At 40.0% G+C, this 24,897-nt stretch overlaps 3 protein-coding genes across 3 annotated transcripts in view; 1 reads left to right on the top strand and 2 right to left on the bottom strand.

The window, feature by feature from the left end:
- The window catches only part of egr4 (early growth response 4), a 2,410-nt gene extending 2,143 nt beyond the window's left edge, over positions 1-267 (bottom strand). Inside the window, exon 1 of the mRNA XM_060894946.1 lies at positions 20-267. Within this exon, the coding sequence (XP_060750929.1) occupies positions 20-101 (82 nt within the window). The 5' untranslated portion in view covers positions 102-267. The remainder of the gene's footprint in view (positions 1-19) is intronic.
- Positions 268-5,346: 5,079 nt separating this feature from the next.
- On the top strand, positions 5,347-9,830 carry LOC132862061 (steroid 17-alpha-hydroxylase/17,20 lyase). The gene is made up of 8 exons (XM_060893900.1): positions 5,347-5,679; positions 6,019-6,157; positions 7,516-7,745; positions 7,832-7,918; positions 8,448-8,630; positions 8,734-8,903; positions 9,250-9,353; positions 9,586-9,830. The coding sequence occupies exons 1-8, from the start codon at positions 5,347-5,349 to the stop codon at positions 9,828-9,830; spliced, it is 1,491 nt and encodes a 496-aa protein (XP_060749883.1).
- Positions 9,831-10,553: 723 nt separating this feature from the next.
- Positions 10,554-19,082, bottom strand: si:ch73-290k24.6 (mucin-2). Its single transcript, XM_060894123.1, has 5 exons — positions 18,872-19,082; positions 18,301-18,342; positions 15,701-15,950; positions 13,760-13,921; positions 10,554-13,477 (listed from the first exon to the last, which is right to left on the bottom strand). The coding sequence occupies exons 3-5, from the start codon at positions 15,843-15,845 to the stop codon at positions 12,231-12,233; spliced, it is 1,554 nt and encodes a 517-aa protein (XP_060750106.1). The 5' UTR covers positions 15,846-15,950; positions 18,301-18,342; positions 18,872-19,082; the 3' UTR covers positions 10,554-12,230.
- Positions 19,083-24,897: the final 5,815 nt, after the last annotated feature.

Genomic DNA, 24,897 nt, shown 5'->3' with positions numbered 1-24,897 from the left:
ATGAAAACCATGGACTTACCGGCATCTCGCTCGGTTTGAGCGCCGTTTTCCGTCGCTGCGCAGAGAAAGTCCAAAGCGCTGAAGTCCACTGTACTGATCATAATGTTTCCTTAGTTGTGAATACCGTCGCGAAAATCAAAAGTGATGTGCAAATCCACAAGTAACGGATCAGTTCCGCCGGCGTGTGAGTGCGAAGTAATCAATCTCTAGTTTAGATTTCGGGATTCCCTGTGCGTTCCCGTTAGGCAGATAGTTCGGTGGTCTTGGTTGCTCTTCACCGTCGCTACGTTTACCGGAATTCCTCGTCCCTCTTTTATACCGGTCGGCTTAACCGGGACTCCGCCTCTCGCTCATCTACGTCGTCGCGAGGATTCCCCGCCGTGTACCGACTTCGGTCCGATGCTGCCCATACATGGGCAGAGGATGTGACGGGGTTTCCCCCTCCGAAAATGGGCACGGGGGAATGTGACGCAGAGGCGATTGTCCTGAAGACCGATGCGGTAAAACAGACCGAACAGGAGACTGAGCTGTTTGTTAATATATTACTATTAAACGGTAATATTAAATATCTATATATATGTACAATATCGTCTAATGAAACAACCAAGCCTCTAATGTCAACCCGCCATTACGCTGTGCTCTCTGTTGCTCACTGTGCGTCTAGAGTGATTTTATAAACACATTGACACAATTTAATGCAAATCCTGCCAGCACTATAGATTTAACAGTCTACTGATTTATGTCCGCATGGATGGTTTAATGGCTCCTGTTTGTGTTCTGTTTTTTGCGTTACAGGGCGTGATTGTTTTTCCTTTCTCGCTGAACTAAAAACAGTCTGTTTTTTTGTTTATTCTTATAAAGCAACACCAGTGCAAAAGACAACAGGCTGCTTCGAGATCCACAGCATAAGATTGAGCTGTGTGCAGCTTTCAGTACCACGAACAGCGACCACACTGCGGCTGCAGCATACGACATCTGCGCGCTCATCATTCGCCCCGAACCACCCTCTAAGTTTCATGTCAAATTTATCCCAAATTTTGACTGATCCGCTTGACAGACCACATTCCTGCTGATCAGCACATTACCTGAAAAGCTTATGTTTAGCAGGTGGTGAAATCTGTACTGCAGCTATGCATCCTGCACCTGTGTGCATGAAATCAGATTAGTGTAGCATGGCGCCGTTTTAATGTGTGTTATGTAACCCACGATTTTACACTGTGGGATCGAGCAGATGTCGGTATAACAGTATAACAGCTTACTACACCATCCGAATTCATGGCAGTCTGCATGAAATGCGTTGCAAAGCTCTTCTCCAGCCGTGTGAATGCTGTAAATTCAGACATGTCACAGTTTCACGTCCAAAAGACGTAAACTTCACAGCGTTTCTTTAAAAGAAATTGTATGTCTAGTCCATCAATATCTGTCCATCAATGATATATGAATATTAATAATAATGATGATTATAAACTGTTTTTGTTAAACTGGAATATCTACAGTGTATACATATATACACATCACTTTTGGACATTGAGCTGCGTTTTCACTGAAAAGCTAATCATGGACACTGATTCTGGACATGTGCAAACAATAAGGCACTTATTATAATTGATAATAATAATAATAATAATAATAATAATAATAATAATAATAATAATAATAATAATATATTGTTGTATGTAACATACTTTTGAAGCTTTACATTAAAGGGTTATTATGTTCCAATTCACTCACTTGCTTTCAGTATCTGTTTTAGCCCAGTCAGAGTTATCATGAATACAGATCCTATCCTGGGAACACTGGGTTGCAAGGTTGGAATACACCTACCAGTCCATCGCATAGCACCATGCACACACAAATTAACACACATATGCTACAATTTCTCAAACCCAAGCCATCTAATGTCTTTGGAAGGCTGCAAGAAAGCCATAAAACCTGGAAGAAACTCATGCAGATTTCTATATATCTTTAATGGTTTATAAGATATACAATATACGCACATATGCACCGGTGCACTGATCATTTGTAACTCTGTAATCTAAAAATGTATCTGTGAATACTTTGGGAAGAAAAAAACCCAGATATGGGTCTAAATTAACTAATTGAATATTAGGCTCATTTGGTAAATACAGACCATCATATTATTATGATATGAATTATTTATTAACCAAAATCTGATACACTGTGTTAAAATGCAGATAAATAAACACACTCAGTAGTTAGTGTAAGTGTAAAGTTAGACATTATTTTAATTTAAGTTGACATTATTATTGTGTGCCATTAGTATTATATAATATAATATTATTACTATAATTATAAACACTGTAGCCTACTAAACAAAAACAACGATAAAGGCTGACATTTAAATACTGTGGGGTGGGGGTGGGGGGCAAACAAACAATAATAATAATAATAATAATAATAATAATAATAATAATAATAATAATATTTAATTAGACTGTGGTTTTTAAACTGTTATAAATATATATTTATTTTTTCCGGATATGTAGACCATAAATGGTACTGTGCACCAACAGAAACAGAGAAGTCTGTGATTCAGAGAGTTTTCAGACCTTTTTGTTTAGGATATTTCTCTGGTGTGCGTCCCCGCGCGTGGGAGAATACCGGGGCCACCCGCTCCCGTTTACACACAGCTCGAGCTGTCAGCAAGAGGCGGCTTTTCCGCACCTCCCTTCCTAAAATAGTCCCGCCCACAGAGCGCGTCTGCCTGCCTATTCACCCAGAGGCTGAAATGGCAGTTTGTGCAATGAGCTCGCCTCTGCAATAGGCAGCTAGCAGAGATTAGCAGACAGCAGACGTGTTGTCTTTCCCCAAAAAATAGACACGTTGTGCATGTATTAGTCATTCTAAACAATGTAAGGAGGAACACGACAATAATTAGACAATTGTTGTCTTTCAGATGAATTAATATGGAAAATAGGTGACAAAACTGGGGATGTGGTAACCTTGTGGTTGAGGTGTTGGACTACAGATTGGATGGTTGTGCGTTCAAGCCCCAGGTCCACCAAGCTGCCACTGCTGGGCCCTTGAGCAAGGCCCTCATCCCTTAGTTGTTATGTTAGTTGCTCTGGATAATTTGGCAGGTGTCTGCAAAATGCTTTAAATGTAATTCTGCTGAATAAATAGTCCACACAAATTTACACCACTCTAAAAATACTGAAACACTCTCTATGTGACTTATTGATGCTAAATAGGAAGCTTGGGTTAAATTGTACTCAGTTTTGGGTTAATTTAGAAATTCAGCTTTGGATTCAGTACGATCTAATCCAGGTTGTTTCAACCCACCAAAATTAGGTTATGGAATTTGACCAAGCATGTTATTATATTACATGCTTGCTTATTATAAGACTATGTAGCAATCCAAAATGTATGTACCTTAACATTAAATGTGAATATATTTCTGCAAGAATTTAAACTTTTATACCAAAAATACAAATCTGCTTTAAGTCAACTCAGGGCATATTTCCCCCTTTATTAACATTAGCTCACATTTTCCTCCTTCAGCAGGCTAACAAACAAAATTACAAAAATGTTCCTGCAAAACATCTAATACAGAAATAGATTTTTTTAAACTTTAAATTGCTGATATAAGCACAAAAACCGTCAATGCCTGCACTTGATTTCTTTGTTTCAGACTTTTTCTGCTTTGCTGCTCTGTAGCTTGACGAATGCAGTGGAAAATTCCAGAAAATGACTCCTGATGTAAACACTGTGCCTGTTCCCTTTCAGGTCCAACTTCATGATCCAGCATGTACTGTAGAGTTATTCGTTATCAATTCCACTTCCTGGCCCAACAAGTAAATTATAAAATTAGACCTCACATAATTATATATAGTTAACATCATTTTGGGCTGCTAAGTAATAATGTTAATGGTAACATTACTTCTAGTTAACAATTTTAGAGCATTTCATTCTGTAACGTAACATAATCTTGTTCTGTCAGCCATATTTGAAGATGATTGTTCACTCTGTGTGGACCAGATGAAGGTGCGTGTATGGATTAATGCTGGTCCGACTTTAATTTTATATCTGAAATTAGTCATTAATGGACAAGATTAGAGTTTTGAGCAGCAGAAAGATGATCATAGCTCAGCCTCATGCTGCTAGAAGAATATGAGCGCACATAGAGACACTGTATGTCTGTCCTCCTCCATGTGAACATCTGAGTATCTCTGACACACTGGGTTATATTTAGAGCTGAAACATTCGTCTTACAGACCTGTTTCTCTCTCTGTCCGCAGTGTATGTGTGCATGTAGCGGTGTGTGTGTGTGTGTGTGTGTGTGTGTGAGTCCTTGGCTAATTTACATGGCCTTGACTAAGAAAGCAAGTCTGGCACAAATGCATTGATAGTCATGAGCATGTGCGTCAAAAGTCCACACTGCTTACAAACCAGAGACTGAAGAGCTTGTCATTAAAAGCAGATGGAGGAACAGGTGACCAAAAAAAAATAGAAATTTTAAAAAGGTGAAACTCATTAAGCAGAATGGATTTGTTAAATATAACCTATGCTGTATTATCTTCCAATATGAACTGGTTTAGATGTAGAGGAATAACATACGGTCCCACATACATTCTAAAAAAAAAAAAAAAAAGACCTCGAACATATACAGTATTTTACAAGGATATTTTATCATTTATAATATGCATAAAGTCTTTCAGGACTCACAGTGGTATGACTGATATAAAGCAGATGTACTCAATATATCTATTTAGATATAATGTGGCTCAGATCCAGAATCAGATTTAAATGTTGACAGGGAAAATATCTAAAATCAGAGTGAAGAGTTTAATTAACAAATATGTATATATTTAAGTTTAAGTTCTAAAAAAAAAAAAAATACTGTTACGGATTTTGCCGTAAGTTATCAATAAATACTCTTTCTTTTGTGGTGTTACATATATATTTTGTGGTATTACATATATTAAGGAAAAAAGAAAGCTCTAGAGTGAAAAGATTCATTGTAGAAGATTTTAAATATAAATCCATATTTTTTTTTTTTTTTGCTTTGAGAATTTTTCCTTGTCTTTGAGACTCTGTCTATGTATGTATTGAATATACACTGATTAGTTTGTGTATTTTTATAAACACATAAAGAGAGATGCAGAGGATGACCACTTAATCAGGTTTCTTATCAGTTTCATGACCCTCGGGTTCTCCATGACCTTTAACCCCTAATGAAGGCTGTGTGAATGTCCCTCCTCTTTCTGCACTATAACCGAGCTGAGCTGGAGCCTTGGTTTCTTCATTTCCATCTTATCATACACATTTCACACACATCACAACTGTACTGCTATCCATACACACACACAGACTCTTATCAAGGATATGGCTCTAATCAGCTTCCCAGAGACTTTGATCTTCTACTGCATGGTTTCTGTATTGCTTCTCTTTGGGTTGAAATGCATTCTGGGACGGCGCCGGTCCTTCAGGGGTGCGACAGCGCTGCCGTGTTTGCCGAGCGTGCCGGTCCTAGGCAGCCTGCTGCACCTGCGATCACCTCTTCCTCCACATCTTCTCTTTTCCAAGCTGGCCAGCAGACACGGGCCACTCTTCAGCCTGTACATGGGGCCGCACTACACACTGGTGGTGAGTGAGGTGGCCCTGGCCAGAGAGGTGCTGCTGCACCGGGGCAAAGACTTTGCTGGAAGGCCAAAGATGGTGAGCACAAACTATTCCTGCTTTGATATCGCTGTTATTCAGTGCACAAAATACATTTTATATTTATATTTATTTAGATAAACCGGCTATAGATGACTGTGACACTGACCAGTTGTGTGCTGGTTTGAGTAAATTCACTGCCTTGATTTGGCTTTCTTGCTTGAATACGTTTCTTATGCAAAATACAACAGTGACCTTAGTTCTGAATTTTTTAACACCAAACAAACCATACCCTCTTCCTTTGACAAATAAAAACATCACCAACCACCACACAAACACACACACACGGTCACTCTGCTCGATCATCGTGTGAAACCTTGTCCTCTGTAATTTGTCAAGGTTACCACAGACCTGCTGACTCGTGGAGGGAAAGACATTGCGTTTGCAGACTACAACACACTGTGGAGGAGTCATCGCAGACTAGTGCAATCCTCCTTCGCACTGTTTGGGGAGGGCTCCAGCAAGCTCCAGACCATTGGTATAACTCACACACATATACATACACACACACACACACACACACACTGTATCCGTTTATTAATTGTTTTCATATTTTGAAGTTAGTTCCTACCATCACTCGTGAAATTTCATGACAAACAAGAAAAAAAAACAAGCTTCTCTTTTGTCTCTTGAGGTGAAAAAGACAACAACAAAAAAAAACATATTACTGAGAAAACACACAGCACAAAATCCAATCCTGAAGAATCTTATGTCTAGCTTTTACTGAGACTGGAGACTCTTTCCAAAAAGACAAGATAATTTTACCAATATAACTTCCTCACAGGGGGGCACGGTGGCTTAGTGGTTAGCACGTTCGCCTCACACCTCCAGGGTCGGGGTTCGATTCCCGCCTCCACCTTGTGTGTGTGGAGTTTGCATGTTCTCCCCGTGTCTCGGGGGTTTCCTCCGGGTACTCCGGTTTCCTCCCCCGGTCCAAAGACATGCATGGTAGGTTGATTGGCATCTCTGGAAAATTGTCTGTAGTGTGTGTGATTGCGTGAGTGAATGAGAGTGTGTGTGTGCCCTGCGATGGGTTGGCACACCTTGATGCCCGATGACGCCTGAGATAGGCACAGGCTCCCCGTGACCCAAGGTAGTTCGGATAAGCGGTAGAAGATGAATGAATGAATGAACTTCCTCACAAAAAAGATAGATAGATAGATTGATAGATAGTTCTATTGCAGATGTACAGTATTGTACAAGTACCGTTGTAAATTGTTACTACAAAAACAATGACAAGTGCCTTATTATAAACCTGTGATTTGCAGTCAAACCTCTAGCCAATCAAAATTGAGTAATCAGCAATGCTGTAGTAAAGATTTGTTTTCATATGTGATTACTAAAAATGAGATTGAACTTATGTGTATTTCAAAAATATGTATTTCAACCAAGAAGTGTCGGGAAAACTAGCTGTCAACATACTGAGCTAACAACCGGCTAAATGTGTCTGGCTGAGTCTCCAAGCAACCCAACAGTACTTAGATGTAGGAACTAGGTGGTAACTTAATTAATAGCGCTTAAAAACAGCTAAAATTGATAAGATGCTAGCAAGATTAATACAAAGTTACCTGTGAACTGCACAAAGATTAAAGGGGTAAAGGCATTTTATTACATCCATTGAAACGTTAGCTAGCTTAAAATACTAGCAGTTCCAAGCAAACTAACTAGCTACCTCATAAAGAATGCGTCTGGTTTAAAGAATGCATCTTGTTTTGTTTTTTTTATTCACCATGACAAACAAGGTATAATATTTATATTTTTAAAAAAAAGATAAAAAATAATTATTGTGTACAGTTACATAAGCTTTTTAGATATGCCATGTTTTTGTGTTTGCAGTATTAGATGCTGTAGATAGCCTGTGCTCAGACCTGCAGGCCTGCAGGGGGCAGTCTGTGGATATGTGTCCGATCCTTATGCGAGCCGTCACCAACGTGGTGTGCAGGCTGGTTTTCGGGTCAACCTACGAGCCCCATGACCCCGAGCTCCAGCAGGTCATAGACTATAATGACGGTATTGTTCAGACCATTGCACGTGGAAGCCTGGTGGATATCTTTCCTTGGTTACAGGTTTGGAATTAAAACTATCACTACACCATATGTCATTTACATCCTTTGTATCTGGTATATACATAAATAGATATACATTTTCACAGATTTTTCCCAATAGTGACCTGACCAGGCTGAGAGATTGTGTTCAAATCCGAGACAAATTACTGACCACAAAACTGGAAGAGCACAAGGTAAAGCATCTGTCACCCAGACAACTCATTTGAGGAATCTCAATCTTCTTTCCAAGATTATTTTACATTTCCCTCCTGCAATCCTACTTCATTCAGACAGCTGTAACTCATGAGTTTGCCTGAAAATTGAAAGACATTTTTAGGACAAGATTCCATAAAAGACAAGTCTACAAAGTTTGGGCTGAGGTCATCCACCATTGTTAATCCAATCTGTAACTGGATTTCTTATGATTACTGGTTCTATGTTGAGCTTAACTGGGAAGTGTAAAGCTGAGACTGGGAGTGTTGGGATTTCTACAATGTATGGGAAAATGTATTTCTCTTATGTTAGCAGCATCTAACAGAATCAGTACTGTATATTCAACTAAATATTTATCTACAGTCTTTTTAGTGTTCTATGTAAATTTGGCCATTAGTTGTTACATTTGCAAAGGATCCTTGGACCCTACATACAGTATCACTGCTTACTTATGGCTGTTTTGTTTAAAGTTTTTGTTATTAGAAATGTGAGTTGTATATCTCCTGGCAGTTGAGCCTTACACCCAGGGAACCCCGTGACCTACTAGACGCTCTCCTGAGCGGGTTGGATGGCGATGGTGGTGTCACGGATGATCACATTTTAATGACAGCAGCTGAAGCATTTGGAGCTGGAGTAGAGACCACATCCACCACTTTACTCTGGACTATTGCGTTCTTACTACACTATCCAGAAGTATAAAACTCATCCGTATACTGTACCTACACAATTCTAAATCATAATCACAATGTCTAAACGTTTAACCTAAGCACACTGCATTCTTAATGCCCCACCGAAGGTGCAGGAGCGTCTTCACGCCGAGCTGGATGAGTGCGTGGGCACGGGCCGACTCCCTTCTTTAAGTGACAGGACCAGTCTGCCGTTCCTGGAGAGTGTGCTGTGTGAGGTTATGAGAATTCGCCCTGCCAGTCCTATCCTTATCCCACATGTTGCTATGCAGGACACAAGGTAACCATGGCAATGCCGCAGAGAACACTAGTGCCACCAAAGAGGAAAAACTTCTGGTCTCCATAGTGATGCATGGATAGAGATAAGGCAGGAATGCAGATTCATATCCAACCATTAAGATGAATATAAAATAACAGCTAAAATGTGCTTTTTCGTATTAGAAATTTATTGTAATTTATTGTTTTTGGCAAATTACTGAACTCTTGATTTTCATGCCATCATGCCAGTTGCTACAGACATTTTTACAGCCTAGAAAATGTGCTGTTTTGCTGTGATACTGTTCTGCCATAGTAAACTTGTCTTCATGTTACTGACCTCTGAGAGCCAAATCTTTTATTCTTTGCAGATTAGGAGGTCATGAAGTTCCAAAGGGTACAAGAGTCTTGGTGAACATCTGGGCAATCCACCATGACCCAGCACACTGGGAAAAACCTGACCAATTCAGACCAGGTTCCACACAGCTTAATCACTGCTACACCACAAACACATTAGTAAATGTTCAGACCATAATAACCTGCCATACTGAATTTCATCCATTCAGTGTTAAGTGATTATACACGTTTTCTAGCATCTTAGCGATATGACTATCTCATCAATTTACTCCATTAATGTCCAAATCAAAATTATGGTGTAAAATCTGGAGCATGTTTATTCCCTCCTTTTCTCCTTTTCCCAATCTCAGACAGGTTTTTGGATGACATGGGTAAAAAGATAACTCAACCCAGTTACCTTCCCTTTGGGGCAGGGCCTAGAGTGTGTGTGGGTGAATCGTTGGCCCGTATCGAGCTCTTCCTGTTCCTCAGCTGTCTTCTGCAGAGGTTCCATTTCAGCGTCCCTTCCGGCGCTTCCCTCCCTGACCTGCGCGGACGCCCGGGAGTCGTGCTTCAACCACGACGTTACGCAGTCACAGTAAATCTGCGTCACTGAACATACTGAACAATATTTCAATTCAGTATCTGTCAAATAAAAACCTCAAAAATAACACAAACCTAAAGATAAAAGCTGTCCTATTAAATAGTCAGTTTAATATTCAGGTAACTCCTGAAGGCGTTAATTATGGTGGTTTTGCTTTGTTTGTTTTTTTTTTAAAACTAATGCTTGGAAAAAAAATTTTTTTACTGTCCTAATAATGCAGAAACCATATGATTAAGATCCAAGAACATTTGTAGAAACACCAGGGAAAAAAAAAATAATGGATTGGATTCTAAAGAAAATATATCAGATCCTGTAGGAAACAGCACGATTGAAACTTTGAACATATTACTGTAGATATGTTATTGCAATATCTATCTATCTATCTATCTATCTATCTATCTATCTATCTATCTATCTATCTATCTATCTATCTATCTGAGAGACGTCAAGAGATATGTAGTGATGTTCTACAGTATACACTTTATAATTCCATATCTATGAATAAATAAACTTTGAGTTTAACTCATTTCTTCACCCATTTTCAGCTGAGTCTCCATCCACTGCTTACCACAAACGATAACTTCACAGAAATTGTTTATTAGTTTGTAAATTCCATCGATACATTTTTTTGTAATCCAAATCAAATTCTGGATTTTTCCAGAAAGACTAATTCCCTCACTTCAAAAATCGTAACAAGTAGCAGAAATGATTTTTTTTACTAGTTTTACTCTGGTTATGGGGAGTTAGACACACACACACACATACACACACACACACACATATACACACACACACAAATGACGAGACTGGAGGTTTCTGTTGACTTGTTTAGTGGTAAAGTTGTTTAGAATAACATTTTCACACCTTTCACAATCTCACATGGACATCAAACATACTCTATTGCTCAGACTAAAGAAGGTTGTCATAGTAACACCACGGCAGCACCATGGGAACGCCATAGTAATGTAAGTGTAACTCTGTACTGATGCCATAGTAACACTAGAATCGACACACACGTCTCTCAGCCGCGGATTACTTTTTTTTTTTTTTTTTTTTTTACACCGGCTTCTAGAGCTGCACTCCAAATGACATGGCATGCTTAGAAAATATATCATTTCACAGAGAGCATATATATGTATAGATATATAATCTGCACCTACGTATATATATTTATTTGTACGTGTATTTCCATATTTGAAATATTGATATTTGACTTAGTTGAACAGCAGTTCGGAGAGTCTTCAGGCTGCTTTTGTGTCGCCAATGAGCAATGCTGTTTCTGTGTTTCCACATTTAGACGTAAGAAAATGCTAATAAAAAAAAAATAAATTAAATAAATAAAAAAAAAAACAATGTCCTGAGGTTTTTCTTTTTACTTCTTCTTCCATGATCGAGGTGCAGCATTTGTTTGGCCAAGCTGGTGTTCAGAAACTCTGGGAAAATAAGAAGAATGCAGTCTGGTGTTACGGATAAGTGTGAGTGTGTGTGTTTGTGTGTCTGTGTGTGAGAGAGAGAAAGAGAGAGAGAGAGAGAGAGAGAGAGAGAGAGAGAGTTGCTTTGTGGGAACCAGTAAGGAACCTACATTCGGCTGATAAGCTCCGATTAACATCAAGCACAAAATGGCTGCCTGACCTGGTGTGAACTACATTTCCCAGAGGCACACAGGACAGATGTGTGTGTGTGTGTGTGTGTGTGTGTAAATATGTGTGTGTGTTATTGCATCTTTACTGTCAGCAGTGTTTAAACCAAATGGTTCAAGCAGCTTCATAGACTATCAATGTGTATGACACTGCAACAAAGTAGACTAGAGCTCTGATTCTGCGTCAGAGGCTACGATGCAAGCCAAGAAACAAGAGAAAGGACGAGATAGAGAGAGGGAGAGAGAGAGAGAAGTGTTGTTTGTTTTCATGTGCTACAGAGTACAGAAGTGTTCACAGAGGGACATGGTATTGTTGTACCACCATCACATGCCACTGTCCCAAGCAGGGTCATACACAAAGGTTAATGTGTGTTTGAGTGTGTGAGTGTGTGTGTGTGTGTGTGTGTGTGTGTGTGTGTGTGGGTGGGTGTAAGAGCTGAATCTGTGGCTCTAAAATCAGTCTCTCTGTCAGCACAATAACAGGCATTTTCTTAAGCACTGGAGAACCCGAGGACATTTATCCTACAACAGAGTCAGAGAGACAGACAGAGAGAGGGAGACAGACAGAGAGAGAGAGGGAGAGAGAGAGAGAGACCTTTCTATGCTATGCTAGACTCTCACATTTCACCACCCTACGATGTCAGTCCTAATACAACAGCACAGCTAGTTTAGACTCGGACTAAATGGCAGTCCACTTTGCATGGCCGAAGGATCTCTCAGCATCGCTGACGCACAGCCCTTGTTTGCCAGATTTCAACATAGCGACCTGTCCATCAAACGGTTTCCATGGCTATAACGACCGCATCGGGGTGTGCCGGCGTGGTGGCGCCAGACCCGCACGTGTCTCCGAGCTCAGAAGGGGACAGCTGGGCATGGACAGAGCAGTCTGCGCTGTCGTGGAGGTCATCGCTCGTCACGGCACTTGGCTTGTCCTCTGAACGATCCCTATCTTCGTCCTCTTCCTCATCTTCTTCCTCCTCATCCTCCTCACCCTCGTGGTTGATCCGGCAGCGGCAGACCTCGATCCCGGAGTCTCCGGTGAGGCGTCGCTGCTGAAAGTGCGTCTGATCCACGTCGAGATCGCAAACTGCCGAATCGCGCCGCTCTGGCTCCAGGAAGTCGGGGGAAAAGACTGCAGGTTTGGGTGGAGACAGCGGGCGAGGGGCTGAAGGGTGTGTCTGTGCTGGCTCCGCCCAGTGCACAGGAGAGCTCTGCTGCTCCAAGAAGGCGCCTAGAGGGTCAGAGATGGGGGATAAAGGAGGAGGGAGGGGAGGAGAGGACGGAGACAAAGGAGAACAGGACAGAGGGGAGGACGGAGGGATGGTGATGGGAGGATTATATGTGTTTTGAGTCATATTGCTGGGTGGATGAAAGAGGTCGAAGTCAGTGGCTTTATCGTTTCTGGAAGGACTGAAGTCGGACATTTGAACCTTGCTGCTAATATCGTTAGTGTTGTTGCACTGAGGTACATTAGAGCTTGTAGTGATGCTGCGCTCATCATTTGAGTTACTAATCTGTGTCCCGTCACTGCTTTCGTTCGATTTAGCACTTTCTTCAGCGTCACTGATCACGTTGTTGTTAACTGTCGGATTAGTGACTGTTTTAACAGTCCTGTTGCCGTTACAGTCGAGGGAGGCGGAGTCTGGCAAGTCTACCTCCATCGCTTCAGCCGAGGAAGCGGGGCTGTAAAAAGGCGGAGTGGAAAGACTCATGCCTGTGGCATGTCCAGAAATCGAGTTAATGGGCACTGGTTCACTGTGAGAAGGCGTGGAGGTGTGGCTAGTGTCAGTCTCGTCTGTGAGCTGGGCGGAGGAAGGGGAGGAGCTACAGGGTGAAGACGGGCAGCAGGAGTCACATGAACAGCTGGTGTAGTTGTCAGAGCTCTGAGAGGACAGCATGTGACTTGGACCGGGATGGGCGGAGCCTTGTGGGTAAGCCACCGAGCTATAGGGAGGGGGCGGGGTGCTGGGCTGCGCTGCTACTTCCTCATACGATGGCAGTTTGAGTGATGCGAGGAAACCTGCCGATAAACAACAAGACGCAAGCAGATGTACAGCATCACTTAACGAAAATACACAGAGACACAGAGATGACGCAATTCAAAAAGGGGTGTGTCCCAAATGCTAGCGTTTCAAATGATTTGCAATTAAAGAGGATTCATCTGGATCTTTCTGCAACAATATCCAGGTGTCAGGTGACTCGGTGTATTTAGCATGGACGCATAGGTACAGATGACGTCTAGCATTTGAGACAGCCCATGAAAAGGAAAACAAGGACAGATGAGAACGAGAGGCGTGTGTACTGAGGTCCAGCATGGAGGACGGGTAACTGCAGGCTCCGTGGTAGGCCATCAGGTTGATCTCTCGCTGTCTCTGCTGCTGCTGCACTCGCTGTTTAGCCTGGCGATGTCGATACGCACAGCAGCAGCTGAACAGGATCAATACACTCCATAAGAGCCAAAACCCTGCAACACACACACACACACACACACGTACAGCAAATATTAGTTCCAGTGGATATTGTAGATTTCCAGTAAACAGATTATATTTGCACAAAATTCACACGGGGTTTTTTATTTCACTGAACGGTGGATTGTTGTTTCAATTACATTGGCGTAACTGAATAATGTAGCGTATTATTACACATCTTGCTGATATTTAACTCTTTAAAATTGTCGAATCTGTGCTTTCTGGTTTCTCTGAAACAAGACAGGATGTGTCTTTTATCTTATTAAATTTTATTGTGCATTATGCTCCATCACACAACCCACTCACTCATCTTCTACCGCTTATCTGAACTACCTCTGGTCACGGGGAGCCTGTGCCTATCTCAGGCGTCATCGGGCATCAAGGCAGGATACACCCTGGACGGAGTGCCAACCCATCGCAGGGCACTCACACACACACACACACACTCTCATTCACACACGCAATCACACACTACGGACAATTTTCCAGAGATGCCAATCAACCTACCATGCATGTCTTTGGACCGGGGGAGGAAACCGGAGTACCCGGAGGAAACCCCCGAGGCACGGGGAGAACATGCAAACTCCACACACACAAGGCGGAGGCGGGAATCGAACCCCCAACCCTGGAGGTGTGAGGCGAACGTGCTAACCACTAAGCCACCGTGCCCCCACCATCACACAACCGTTTGGATTATTGCTTATGTCCATGTAACATCACACCCTAATTTCATTCCTGACATAAAAGTAAACATTAGAAAGGGACATTCGGAACATCAACAAAAAAATAAAATAAAATTCTCTCATGAGCAATGCTGATAGTCTGCTTTCTATATTATTCATCAAGCTAACGGTGCGTCGATTCATGTTGGAAAAATTTCGTCGTATATTTACGAGTAGGATTTTCTACGTGAGCGCACATGACATCGTAATTACGACTTCTAGGAAGATTTGAATGCAAAGTAATTACAAAGCTAATCATGTATTTGCCTAAACTCTGTGCTAGCAATGACTAAGAGTAATTCCAGTGATGCTCAACATCAAAATAATAAGAAATCCAACAATGTAGTTGTAAAGTTGTTGGAACAAACGTTAGGCTCAATGTCCCAGAATGCAACAGAGCTATACAGAGATTTAGCTGCTGGATAATGACTTGGTTGAAGCTTAAAAACGTATCTGCTCGAGAAGAGTGAACAGATACTGGACGGACTAAAGGACCAAAGTGCCGCCGCATCGCTATCTTTAGGCAGAAATAAAGCAAACGTATAAAGCACAGCTATCGGCAGGTAGTCGAACTGCATTGTGGGTAATATAGAAAACTGTTCAAATAGAAAGATTAATATTCAAGTCATTCATGGTGCATTTTTCCTTTAACCAGACGATGTGTCGCTGTCACGATGAACAGTGGATAAAAGCTACGACGATAAAGACCTTTTCACTTTGTACAAAACGCAAGCACTCGCACAGAGTGGGTCGATTACGGATATTAAAATAGCCTAAAAATGTGTCACTAGACGACTACACAATAACAGAATATGAGTAGGCTGCTTAATATTAACTGTGCTCGAAATATCACCGGCATGTATTTATTCGCTGACGTATTAATTAACGTAAGGCAGGCCGCATTTCATGAGGGAGGGAGGACGTTTCTCCAAAGATCTTAGCCATCTGGAAGTCTAGCTCTTCACCTGGCATGTGTTTCTGTGATCCCTGAATGAGAGCAGGGCCGTATCTAACACTGAGTCTGTGAAAACTGTGAATATAAACTGCACTCACACCACAGCTCGTAGTAATAGGTGCAGCAGCCGGTCTCCCCACAGCAGTGGCCCGTCTGGCAGAGGTACCCGCTGGCACTGTTGGCACCGGGACAGTAACGCGGGCTGCCCAGGAGCGGCAGGGTTCCCGTGCTGTGGTACTCCATCCCCTCCAGCAGAGCGTGGCGCCACCGCAACAGCCGTTCCTTCTCTTCCTCCACGACCGCTGCCGTGGCAACAGTGGCTTAAGAGCCTCCTTGCAATCAGGACGTCTGAGAGACAAAAGGGGATGAGGGGGGAAAAAAGGTCAAGAGGACTCTTCAATCACACAGTGACCTCACAAATAATCTCCACAGACTTGCTTTTATGCAAATTTTGAGCGTGCGCATACGAAAGCCAAAGCGAATGCTGCATAGTGCTGGTGATTAGAGTTAGTTATTTTTTTTTGCATGGAAACCCTGATGACATAAATATTTATATTGTTGTGTAGCACAATGTTGTTTATGTGTGCGTCCGAAGATGGAGAATTATTTTAATATAACCCTTAACTAAGCCCTAAATGTAGATTCAATGTATGAACTCTGGCTGTAACACGTCCTGACTTTATGCTCCTCTACCTCATATTTTGTTCATCTAATAATTTCTAACACATCCTGTTGGGTTTATTTTTCCTATGCAGTTATTACAAATGCTATAAACATACTGATCTTTATTTGTCCTATGAGTTTTACATCTGCTTGTATGCTTTGGATTAAAAAGTCTTGTTCGTGCCACTTGTGCCATGAGGCTCACTTGAAATCTCAACCAGATGCCCTGTGAACCTTTCTGGCAAGCTTTCTAAAACAAACCACACTCGTCCTATACACAGTATCTAGATCGTAGGTTTTCGATCGACTACACACGAGTCAACGATGCAGCAACGTATGCATTTTACGTACGTTCGTCAGTGAGCTGTGAATGAGTAGATGAGATTTGAAACTGAAATTTAATTCTGAGTGGATTATCATGGCTTCTCTGGCTTCAGAACCGGAAAACTAGCTTCCAACCAGTTTCCTTACTTAAAGAACAAAAAAAAAAAAAAGCCATCTGAATTTTCCTTCTTTAGTATCATACTGATTCTACAGTAGCTCATAGGCTAACTCATAGCCTTCCAATCTGTTTATTCATACCATCACTTATTTATTTATTTGTTTATTTATTATTTCTCTCTCCTTCCTGTCACCTTGTATTCTGACTTGTTTCATGGTTAAAGTTGTGAAGTGACCTGGCGGATGATGGAGGTATAAAAATGCCCATATCTGATCTGACACGGCACCGACAATGAATTACTGTTATAGCATTATCAGGACATCGAATATTTTTGTGACTCAATAACATTGTTTGTTCTCTTTTTTTTTAATTTTTTTTTTTTACACACACAAACTCCAGATTTAATCTCCCAAGGTATTCAAATACCTTGTATAATTAAATAAAATTGGAACTGAGTTATCAATAAAATCCGAGAGCGCTAGTGTACATAGCGTAAATACAAATTGTAGCTGTGAAGCTGGTGGTTGAAGTTAATAAGGTTTAAAAAAAGGTTTTAAAAAAATAAAAATAAAAAATGAACACTTCTTCATTCTGGGCTTATTTGAGACATGTAAGAAAAAATAAATACAAAAAAATGTTCAGCAAGACTTGGAAATTTGTGAAAGCTTGTCAAGGAGACGGTGGACTACAGGAAACGGGTAATAGCATTACATTCCCTTACCATAAACAGACCTGCAGCAAACACGGTCAACCGCTTTAAATTCCTCAGTGTCCACATCACCAAGGATTTCACCACAGCCGTCATAAGCAATGGACAACATTGTATCTCTGCAAAGTCAGGCACTTGTCTGAGCTCCAGGATCCTCAGGTTGCTCTGGAACTACATCCTGAGAGCTTCCTAACTGGTAGCGTTAGCTGCCTTAACTGTACTGTAACAAAGACCTACAGAAGTAATACAAACTACCCTGTGCAGGGCAGACGACAGAATCCACCTTTCTGGGATATTTACACCAGACAGATACAGAAATAATCTTCTTACTTCACTTGCCACTATTAGATCTTCACTCTAGAATGAAGCTCTACTGTATATTTATTTTATATTATGTATACATACAATGCTGTATATCCTTTTTTAGTTTATTTTTCCCCTATTTTATTCTCTGACAATAAATCCACAACTTAACATTTTTCGAAACATTTTTCTTTTTCTTTTCCAGATTCAAGAATGCAAGGGTAGGTAATATTAATAAATAATTATAGGAACTATACACTTTTTATATTTTATTATTGCTTAATGTTAAAGGCAAGCTTTCTAAATAAATGCATTAGTTAACTCGTTTCGATCGAACCACGTCAGCAGACAGGTTTCAGCTTTTCAGAAGCGAAAAAGATTTCATGCGATGTTGGATTTACTACTGTGATTAATCCTCTCGTTCATCCTACAGAGATTATTGATTAAGTTTGGTGAGCTGGACTTGATGACTCCGTTCCTAGCCTGAGCTCCTCAGAGCTGATGCAGCAGGTTGACCAGGACTGATGCAGACACAAGAAACAAAGCACACATTACTTACATTACATTAAGAAGAGAATTACCTGGTAAAGGATGCTGCTCTTTACACGTTCTGCCACAGCCATCTACATGCACAAACACACACAGAAGAAAAAAAAAAGAAAAAAAAAAACACGTTCAGTTGTGCAGCCTGGGAATAAAAACCATGCAAGAGCTGTTTGAGATTTTCCTCCTTTCCTATGCACTATGCATTTGCACGTGTGCACGTGTCGCGCGTGTGTATCTAATGTGTAGAGCAGCTCAATAAAGCAAGCATCCGTGTTTCCAACTAACTGTTGGTACATGATGTGTGTGCATCTGTCCAAATGTCACAAGGAGTGAGCCGCCATCATCATCATCATCATCATCACCATCATCATCATTATCATCATCATCATCATCGCTGGTCATATAGACCGTAGAACACGTCCATCAGAGACATGCGCGCAATAAATAGCAACAATAAGTACGGAGATGAAACGTGCAGAATAACTAGTGTCGTATCCGAGGCCCTGGAAATGAGCGCGAGACGGAGACGCGGAGGAACCGATGCATCTCATGGCCGCTGTGTGCGCGCGCGCGAGACGTCTAGAGAAAGAGGGGAAATATACGCACCGTTCCGATGGGAGACGTGTGCCATTCCGACCCATTCTGATCCTCAAAGCTGCGCGTCTTTAATTCATGCTTGTGTCTCCATCCTTCCGAGTCTGTGCCTCGCCACGGTGCCGATGCGCCATTGCTCCCCGAGTCTGCGTTAACATGGCGATTACCGGCCAAACCGGGAGCGCCTGCGACGCTCTAAGCGTGAAAAAGAGGCGGAAAGGCCCGACTGATAATATATATGTAAAAAAAAAAAAAAAAACAACAGGGAAAAAAAAAAAAAAAAAAGCGCGCAGAGAGACTGCAGGACACGGGGTACATGGATGGGAAGCGGACTTCACTCTGATTGGTTCGAGCGGGACAGCATAACAACCAATCACAGTGCGGCAAAGAGGTAGCCTGGATGTCTCATAGCAACAAGACACTGAGTGAAAAACATGGAGACGTTAAACTGTTTACACACAGAAAGAAAATTTACCTACAAAAAAGTACATACATTTAGGCTCACCAGAAATAATGCACAGCTACATAAATGATACAAAACACTGAAAGATATATTACTTATAACACGGATATTCTCACAGGGGTTAGTTTGGGTCCACACTTTTGTTTTTTTTTTTTGTTTTGTTTTTTTAAAGTTTTTAAACACCTAAATGAAGGGGAATATTTGTTGCTCAGGCTAAAATCTAGCACAGTATTAATATTCAGCTCTTATTATCATATCATAAAAAAAAGTCATTTCATATGTTATATGTTGTCTAAAAAAAAACTGCAGCAAAATTAAGCAAAAAAAATAAATAAATAATCACAAACAAAAAATTTCCTGAAATCATGAACAGACTCATACATTAAAATAACCTAATGAACTTCATCCACCTTTCATCTGCCTCTATATGGCTTAGTTTGATGTAACTATATACTGTACATGTATATAAACAGATATATACATCATATATACATATGTACATGTCATACATGACATATACATATATACCCTCACCGGCCACTTTATTAGGTACACCTGACTAGTACCGGTGTGGTCTTCTGCTGCTGTAGCCCATCCGCCTCAAGGTTTGACGTGTTGTGTGTTCAGAGATGCTCTTCTGCATACCTCGGTTGTAACGAGTGGTTATTTGAGTTACTGTTGCCTTTCTATCAGCTCGAACCAGTCTGACCGTTCTCCTCTGACCTCTAGCATCAACAAGGCATTTGCGCCCAGAGAACTGCCACTCACTGGATATTTTCTCTTTTTCAGACCATTCTCTGTAAAGCCTAGAGATGGTTCTGCATGAAAATCCCAGTAGATCAGCATTTTCCACGTAGAGTAGTCCAGTAGACCACGTTCAAAGTCACTTAAATCACCTTTCTTCACCATTCTGACGCTCGGTTTGAACTGCAGCAGATCGTCTTGACCATGTCTACATGCCTAAATGCATTGAGTTGCTGCCATGTGATTGGCTGATTAGAAATTTGCATTAAAGAGCAGTTGTACCTAATAAAGTGGCCGGTGAGTGTATATATATATATATATATATATATATATATATATATATATATATATATATATATATATATATATACGCATATCTATATATATAAAACAACATACTGTACCTCTATATGGCTCAGTTTGAAGTAAAAAAGGGTGATTTAGTTGGTTTTTCAAGAATTATTTTTATCTGTAATATTCAGCTAAATGTTGCTCTTAATAACCTTCGTTAGATCCTCAACCAAAATCTATAGCAGATTTTCATGAATGATTTCTTTTTTCAGTTCTTTTTCTAACACAATCATCAGAAGACGAAAAAAGAAAGAAAGAATGCACTGGTGAGCTCAAGGACATAAAACATTCTGGATGGTCACATTAAACAAATGTTGTGGATGACAGCAGATTTTTTTTCAGTTGGCCAGAACTAGACCATCCTCCAGGATTTAGATGTACTGTATGCAGCTTTACAGATCATAACAAATATAGTACAAAAAGTTCAAGATTAATAATAGACTTGTATTTAAATTTGTTTGTATTTATCCCTAATGGACAAGTCTGAGGTGACTGAGATGACTGTGGCGAGGAAAAACTCCCTATGGAAGAGGAAGAAACCTTTTTTTTTTTTTTTTTTTTTTTTTTTAATTATGCAAACAGACAATTACAATATTTACAGAAGAGAAATTAGATGCAAAATACAAATACTAAGACCAACGAAACAAAACGTGCGTGTGTGTGTGTGTTTGTGTAAAACTGTAAGTGTAACTGGGTGTGGGAGTGGAGATATATGAATGAAGGAGCATGTAGGGAAGTACAACAAATATAAACTGTATACGTATATATACATATATATATATATATATATATATATATATATAAATCAAAGAGGAATATATATATTAATTTAAATAATAATAATTATAATGACAATAATAATGATAAAGATAGTAATAGTATCACACAACAAAAAAAAAAAAAACAGTGACAGTATCAACAGTAATAATAATAATAATAATTATAATGAAAAACCCAATTAATAAGAAATAGTAATATAGTATTAGCAGTAGTAGTAATAATAAACATATTTACAAATATACTCATTTCCTCCAGAGTGAAGGGGAGGTTAAAGGATCAGGAAGAGGACAAATAGAAATAATAATGCAAATAGCATTTAATAATGCAAAAAGACAAATAGCAATAATAATGCTGATACAGCCATTAATAGTAATGATAATAGTAGTACTTATAATAGCAACGATAATAATAATAATAATAATAATAATAATAATAATAATAATAACGGTAATATTGATACGGCTATTAATGATTAGGTATTATAAAGCTGCTTCTGATACCCCTCATGGACATGGCATAGTATAGACCCCCGCCAGCGTCATATTACAACGGGCTATCAAAGTGAGGTGCTGCCGGGTCCAGGGTCCCAAAATCCATCCCCAGCCGTCCCACACATGCCCCGCTTACCCTGTTTGTGTGTGTTTTTTTTTTTTGTTTTTTTTTTTGGCTTTCATTGTTATAATCATGATATGTTTATGTCAACTAGTGTATGATGCATTAAAAAAGCATGGCGTGTAGCATGGAACCAGCCCAGTGCAAAGCCCAGGCCGCCATGCTCGCGCCACACTTACCCTATGTGTGTGTTTTTATATATATATTTATAAATATATAAAATATATATATTTTTTATTATGCTCCAAATGAATGTGTGCACACCTCATCTAATATGTGATGCATTAAAACAGCGAGACAAGTGATGGGCCAACCGGAGATAAGAAATCTCAGGCATAAGTACAAGCTGGAGGGCGAAAGCCCAATGCCCCCGGCCCCACATCACACCCACCCACAACTAATCAGAACTGCACATGGCAGGGTATGCCACATAGTATGCCACATCCAACCAGGGTCCAGAAGCAGCGAAAAAGAGAGAGAGAGAGAGAGAGAGAGAGAGAGAGAGAGAGAGAGAGAGAGAGAGAGAGAGAGAGAGAGATTTAAATATAATCTTATAAGTATTTTATTTGTATTTGATATTAGTCTGTGTAGCTGCCTCTTCCTGACCCCCCTCCTCCCAATCATGTGTGATTATTGATGGGATTATTGATGGTGTTTCATTGAGGATGGCTTCAGACAAAGAAGGTCACTGGATTCATGACTGTTTGAAGTTAAAGGGAGATGACCAAGAAGGGTGTAATTCTGATGTACTATTTTGAATGGAGGTGGACAAGTTTTCCATGGAGATGTACTCTATTAATAAATTTTTCCAAGTTATAATGTGTATGGTGTTCCTTGATTTCCAGTTCATGAGTATAGTTTTCTTGGCGATAGTTAGAGCCACTAGGAGTAATTGACTGTTTGTACTGTTTAAATTGATTATGGATACGTCACCTAATATACAGAGGGAGGGAGATAGCGGGATGCGACACCCCATAAGGTTGGATAGTGAGTCAATAACATTTTCCCAGAATTTTTTAACTGAGGTGCAAAGCCAAATAGCGTGTAAATAGGTGTCTGAGGTATTTTGTGTGCAATGTGAGCATGTTTCTGAAGTAAAACCCATTTTAAATAATTTCTGTCCAGTTAGGTGAAATCTATGAAGTACTTTATACTGTATAAGTTGTAAGTTGGCATTTTTTGTCATGAAGTAGATATTTTTGCAGATTTGTGTCCAGAAAGCGGCATTGGGAGCAATGGATAAGTCTGATTCCCATTTAGCATTGGGTAGGCTTAATGTGTTGTCTGATTTGGATATTATTTTATATATTTTGGAGAGTAGTTTTTTTGGTGAGGTTATATTAATTAGTTCTGAAATTGGAGGCGAAAGGTCTAGATTAATTGTCTGAGTGTCGATTTTTGATTGAATAGATGATTTGATTTGTAAATATTCCAAAAAACAATTATTCCCAATGCCGTATTTCTGGACCAAGTGGGAAAATGGTGCCAAGTTGTTATTAAGGAGGATGTGTTGAAGTTGTGTGATGCCCTTATCTACCCATGTGCGTAAGTTTAGTGGCTTCTTATTAACTATAAAATCTGGGTTATTCCAGATCGGGGTGTATTTAGATGGTGCAAGAGGGGTGTTTGTGATTTGATGAAATTTCCACCAGGCTGTCAGAGCTGTGGCTATTGTTGGTGATTTAAAACAGTGATGCTTTTTGATTGTCTGACTATAGAAAGGTAATTCTGAAATGTTCATCTCTTTGCAAATTGACTGTTCAACATCTATCCATGTGCTTTCTGATGGGTTAGGATGAATCCATTTGTATATGTTTTGGAGCTGATTGGCCAAAAAGTAGTGGTAGAAATGTGGTGCTTCCAGTCCTCCTTGTGTTTTTGGTTTCTGTAGTGTAGTCAATTTAATTCTTGGAGTCTTATTTTTCCAATAGAATTTAGTGACGATTGAATCTAGTGATTTAAACCAGGTGAGGGTGGGTAATGCTGGAGTCATTGTAAATAAATAGTTTAATTTAGGAAGTATAGTCATTTTAATTACTGATATTCTGCCCATAATGGATAGTGGTAAATTCATCCAGCGATGAAGGTCATCATTTATTGTTTTAAGTAATGAAGTAAAGTTGAGTCCAAACAGCTCTGACAGCCTGGGGGAAACATTAATGCCCAAGTATGTGATATAGTTGGTGCACAAAGGAATAGGTGATGTCTGGGATGTCACATCCAAGCTGTTGGAATGTAATGAAAGTATGGCTGATTTACTCCAGTTGATCGAGTATTCAGAGATATTTGAGAATGAATCAATGAGTTTAATCGTTACTTGTAATGAAGATGAGGGGTCTTGTAAATATAGTAATATATCATCAGCGTAAAGACTAATTTTGTGGTGCATGTTTAGTGTTTGAATTCCTTTAATGTAGCTATTTTGACGGATAGCTGCTGCTAGTGGCTCAATGAAAATGGTAAATAATGAAGGAGAGAGTGGGCATCCTTGTCTAGTCCCCCGTTGCAGCGTGAAGATATGTGATGTTAGTCCATTGGTGATGACAGTGGCTGAAGGTGATGTATACAGAATTTTGATCCAATTAATGAATGACTCCCCAAAACGAAACCTCTCTAATGTGGAAAACAGGAATTTCCAATTGACCCTATCAAAAGCTTTTTCTGCGTCAAGAGTAACTATGATGGTTTTGTTTTTTTGAGTTGATGAATAATGCATCAAGTTAAAAAGTCTGCGTGTGTTGTTGGATGAAAGTCTACCTTTGATGAAACCGGTTTGATCTGGATGGATTATAGATGGTGTGACTTTTTCTATTCTATGAGCTAGTGCTTTGGCGATGATTTTAACGTCTACATTGATTAGGGAAATCGGGCGATAACTTGATGGTAATGTTGGGTCTTTATTTGGTTTAAGAAGGAGTGAAATTGTGGCTGTGTTCATAGTATCTGGAAATTTTGATTTTTGTTTTGATTCAGTAATCATACGGACAAAAAGTGGTGATAAAATGGACCAAAAGTGTTTGTAGAACTCAGCAGGGAATCCATCGGGGCCTGGTGCTTTGTTGTTTGGCATGAGTTTGAGGGCATTAAA

Source organism: Tachysurus vachellii, chromosome 19, assembly GCF_030014155.1.
Source record: "Tachysurus vachellii isolate PV-2020 chromosome 19, HZAU_Pvac_v1, whole genome shotgun sequence".
Taxonomy (NCBI): Eukaryota; Metazoa; Chordata; class Actinopteri; order Siluriformes; family Bagridae; genus Tachysurus; species Tachysurus vachellii.
The sequence above is the reverse complement of the archived record's forward strand: the minus strand, read 5'-3'. Positions and strand labels throughout refer to the sequence as shown.

Excerpts from the sequence above, each read along its gene's own strand:
- LOC132862061 (XM_060893900.1), top strand. The coding sequence starts at position 5,347 with ATGGCTCTAATCAGCTTCCCAGAGACTTTGATCTTCTACTGCATGGTT. Across the intron at positions 7,746-7,831 it reads ATATCTTTCCTTGGTTACAG|ATTTTTCCCAATAGTGACCT; the intron begins GTTTGGAATTAA and ends ACATTTTCACAG. Across the intron at positions 7,919-8,447 it reads CAAAACTGGAAGAGCACAAG|TTGAGCCTTACACCCAGGGA; the intron begins GTAAAGCATCTG and ends ATCTCCTGGCAG.
- si:ch73-290k24.6 (XM_060894123.1), bottom strand. The coding sequence starts at position 15,845 with ATGGAGTACCACAGCACGGGAACCCTGCCGCTCCTGGGCAGCCCGCGT. Across the intron at positions 13,922-15,700 it reads CTATTACTACGAGCTGTGGT|GGTTTTGGCTCTTATGGAGT; the intron begins GTGAGTGCAGTT and ends TGTGTGTTGCAG. Across the intron at positions 13,478-13,759 it reads GTCCTCCATGCTGGACCTCA|GTTTCCTCGCATCACTCAAA; the intron begins GTACACACGCCT and ends GTTTATCGGCAG.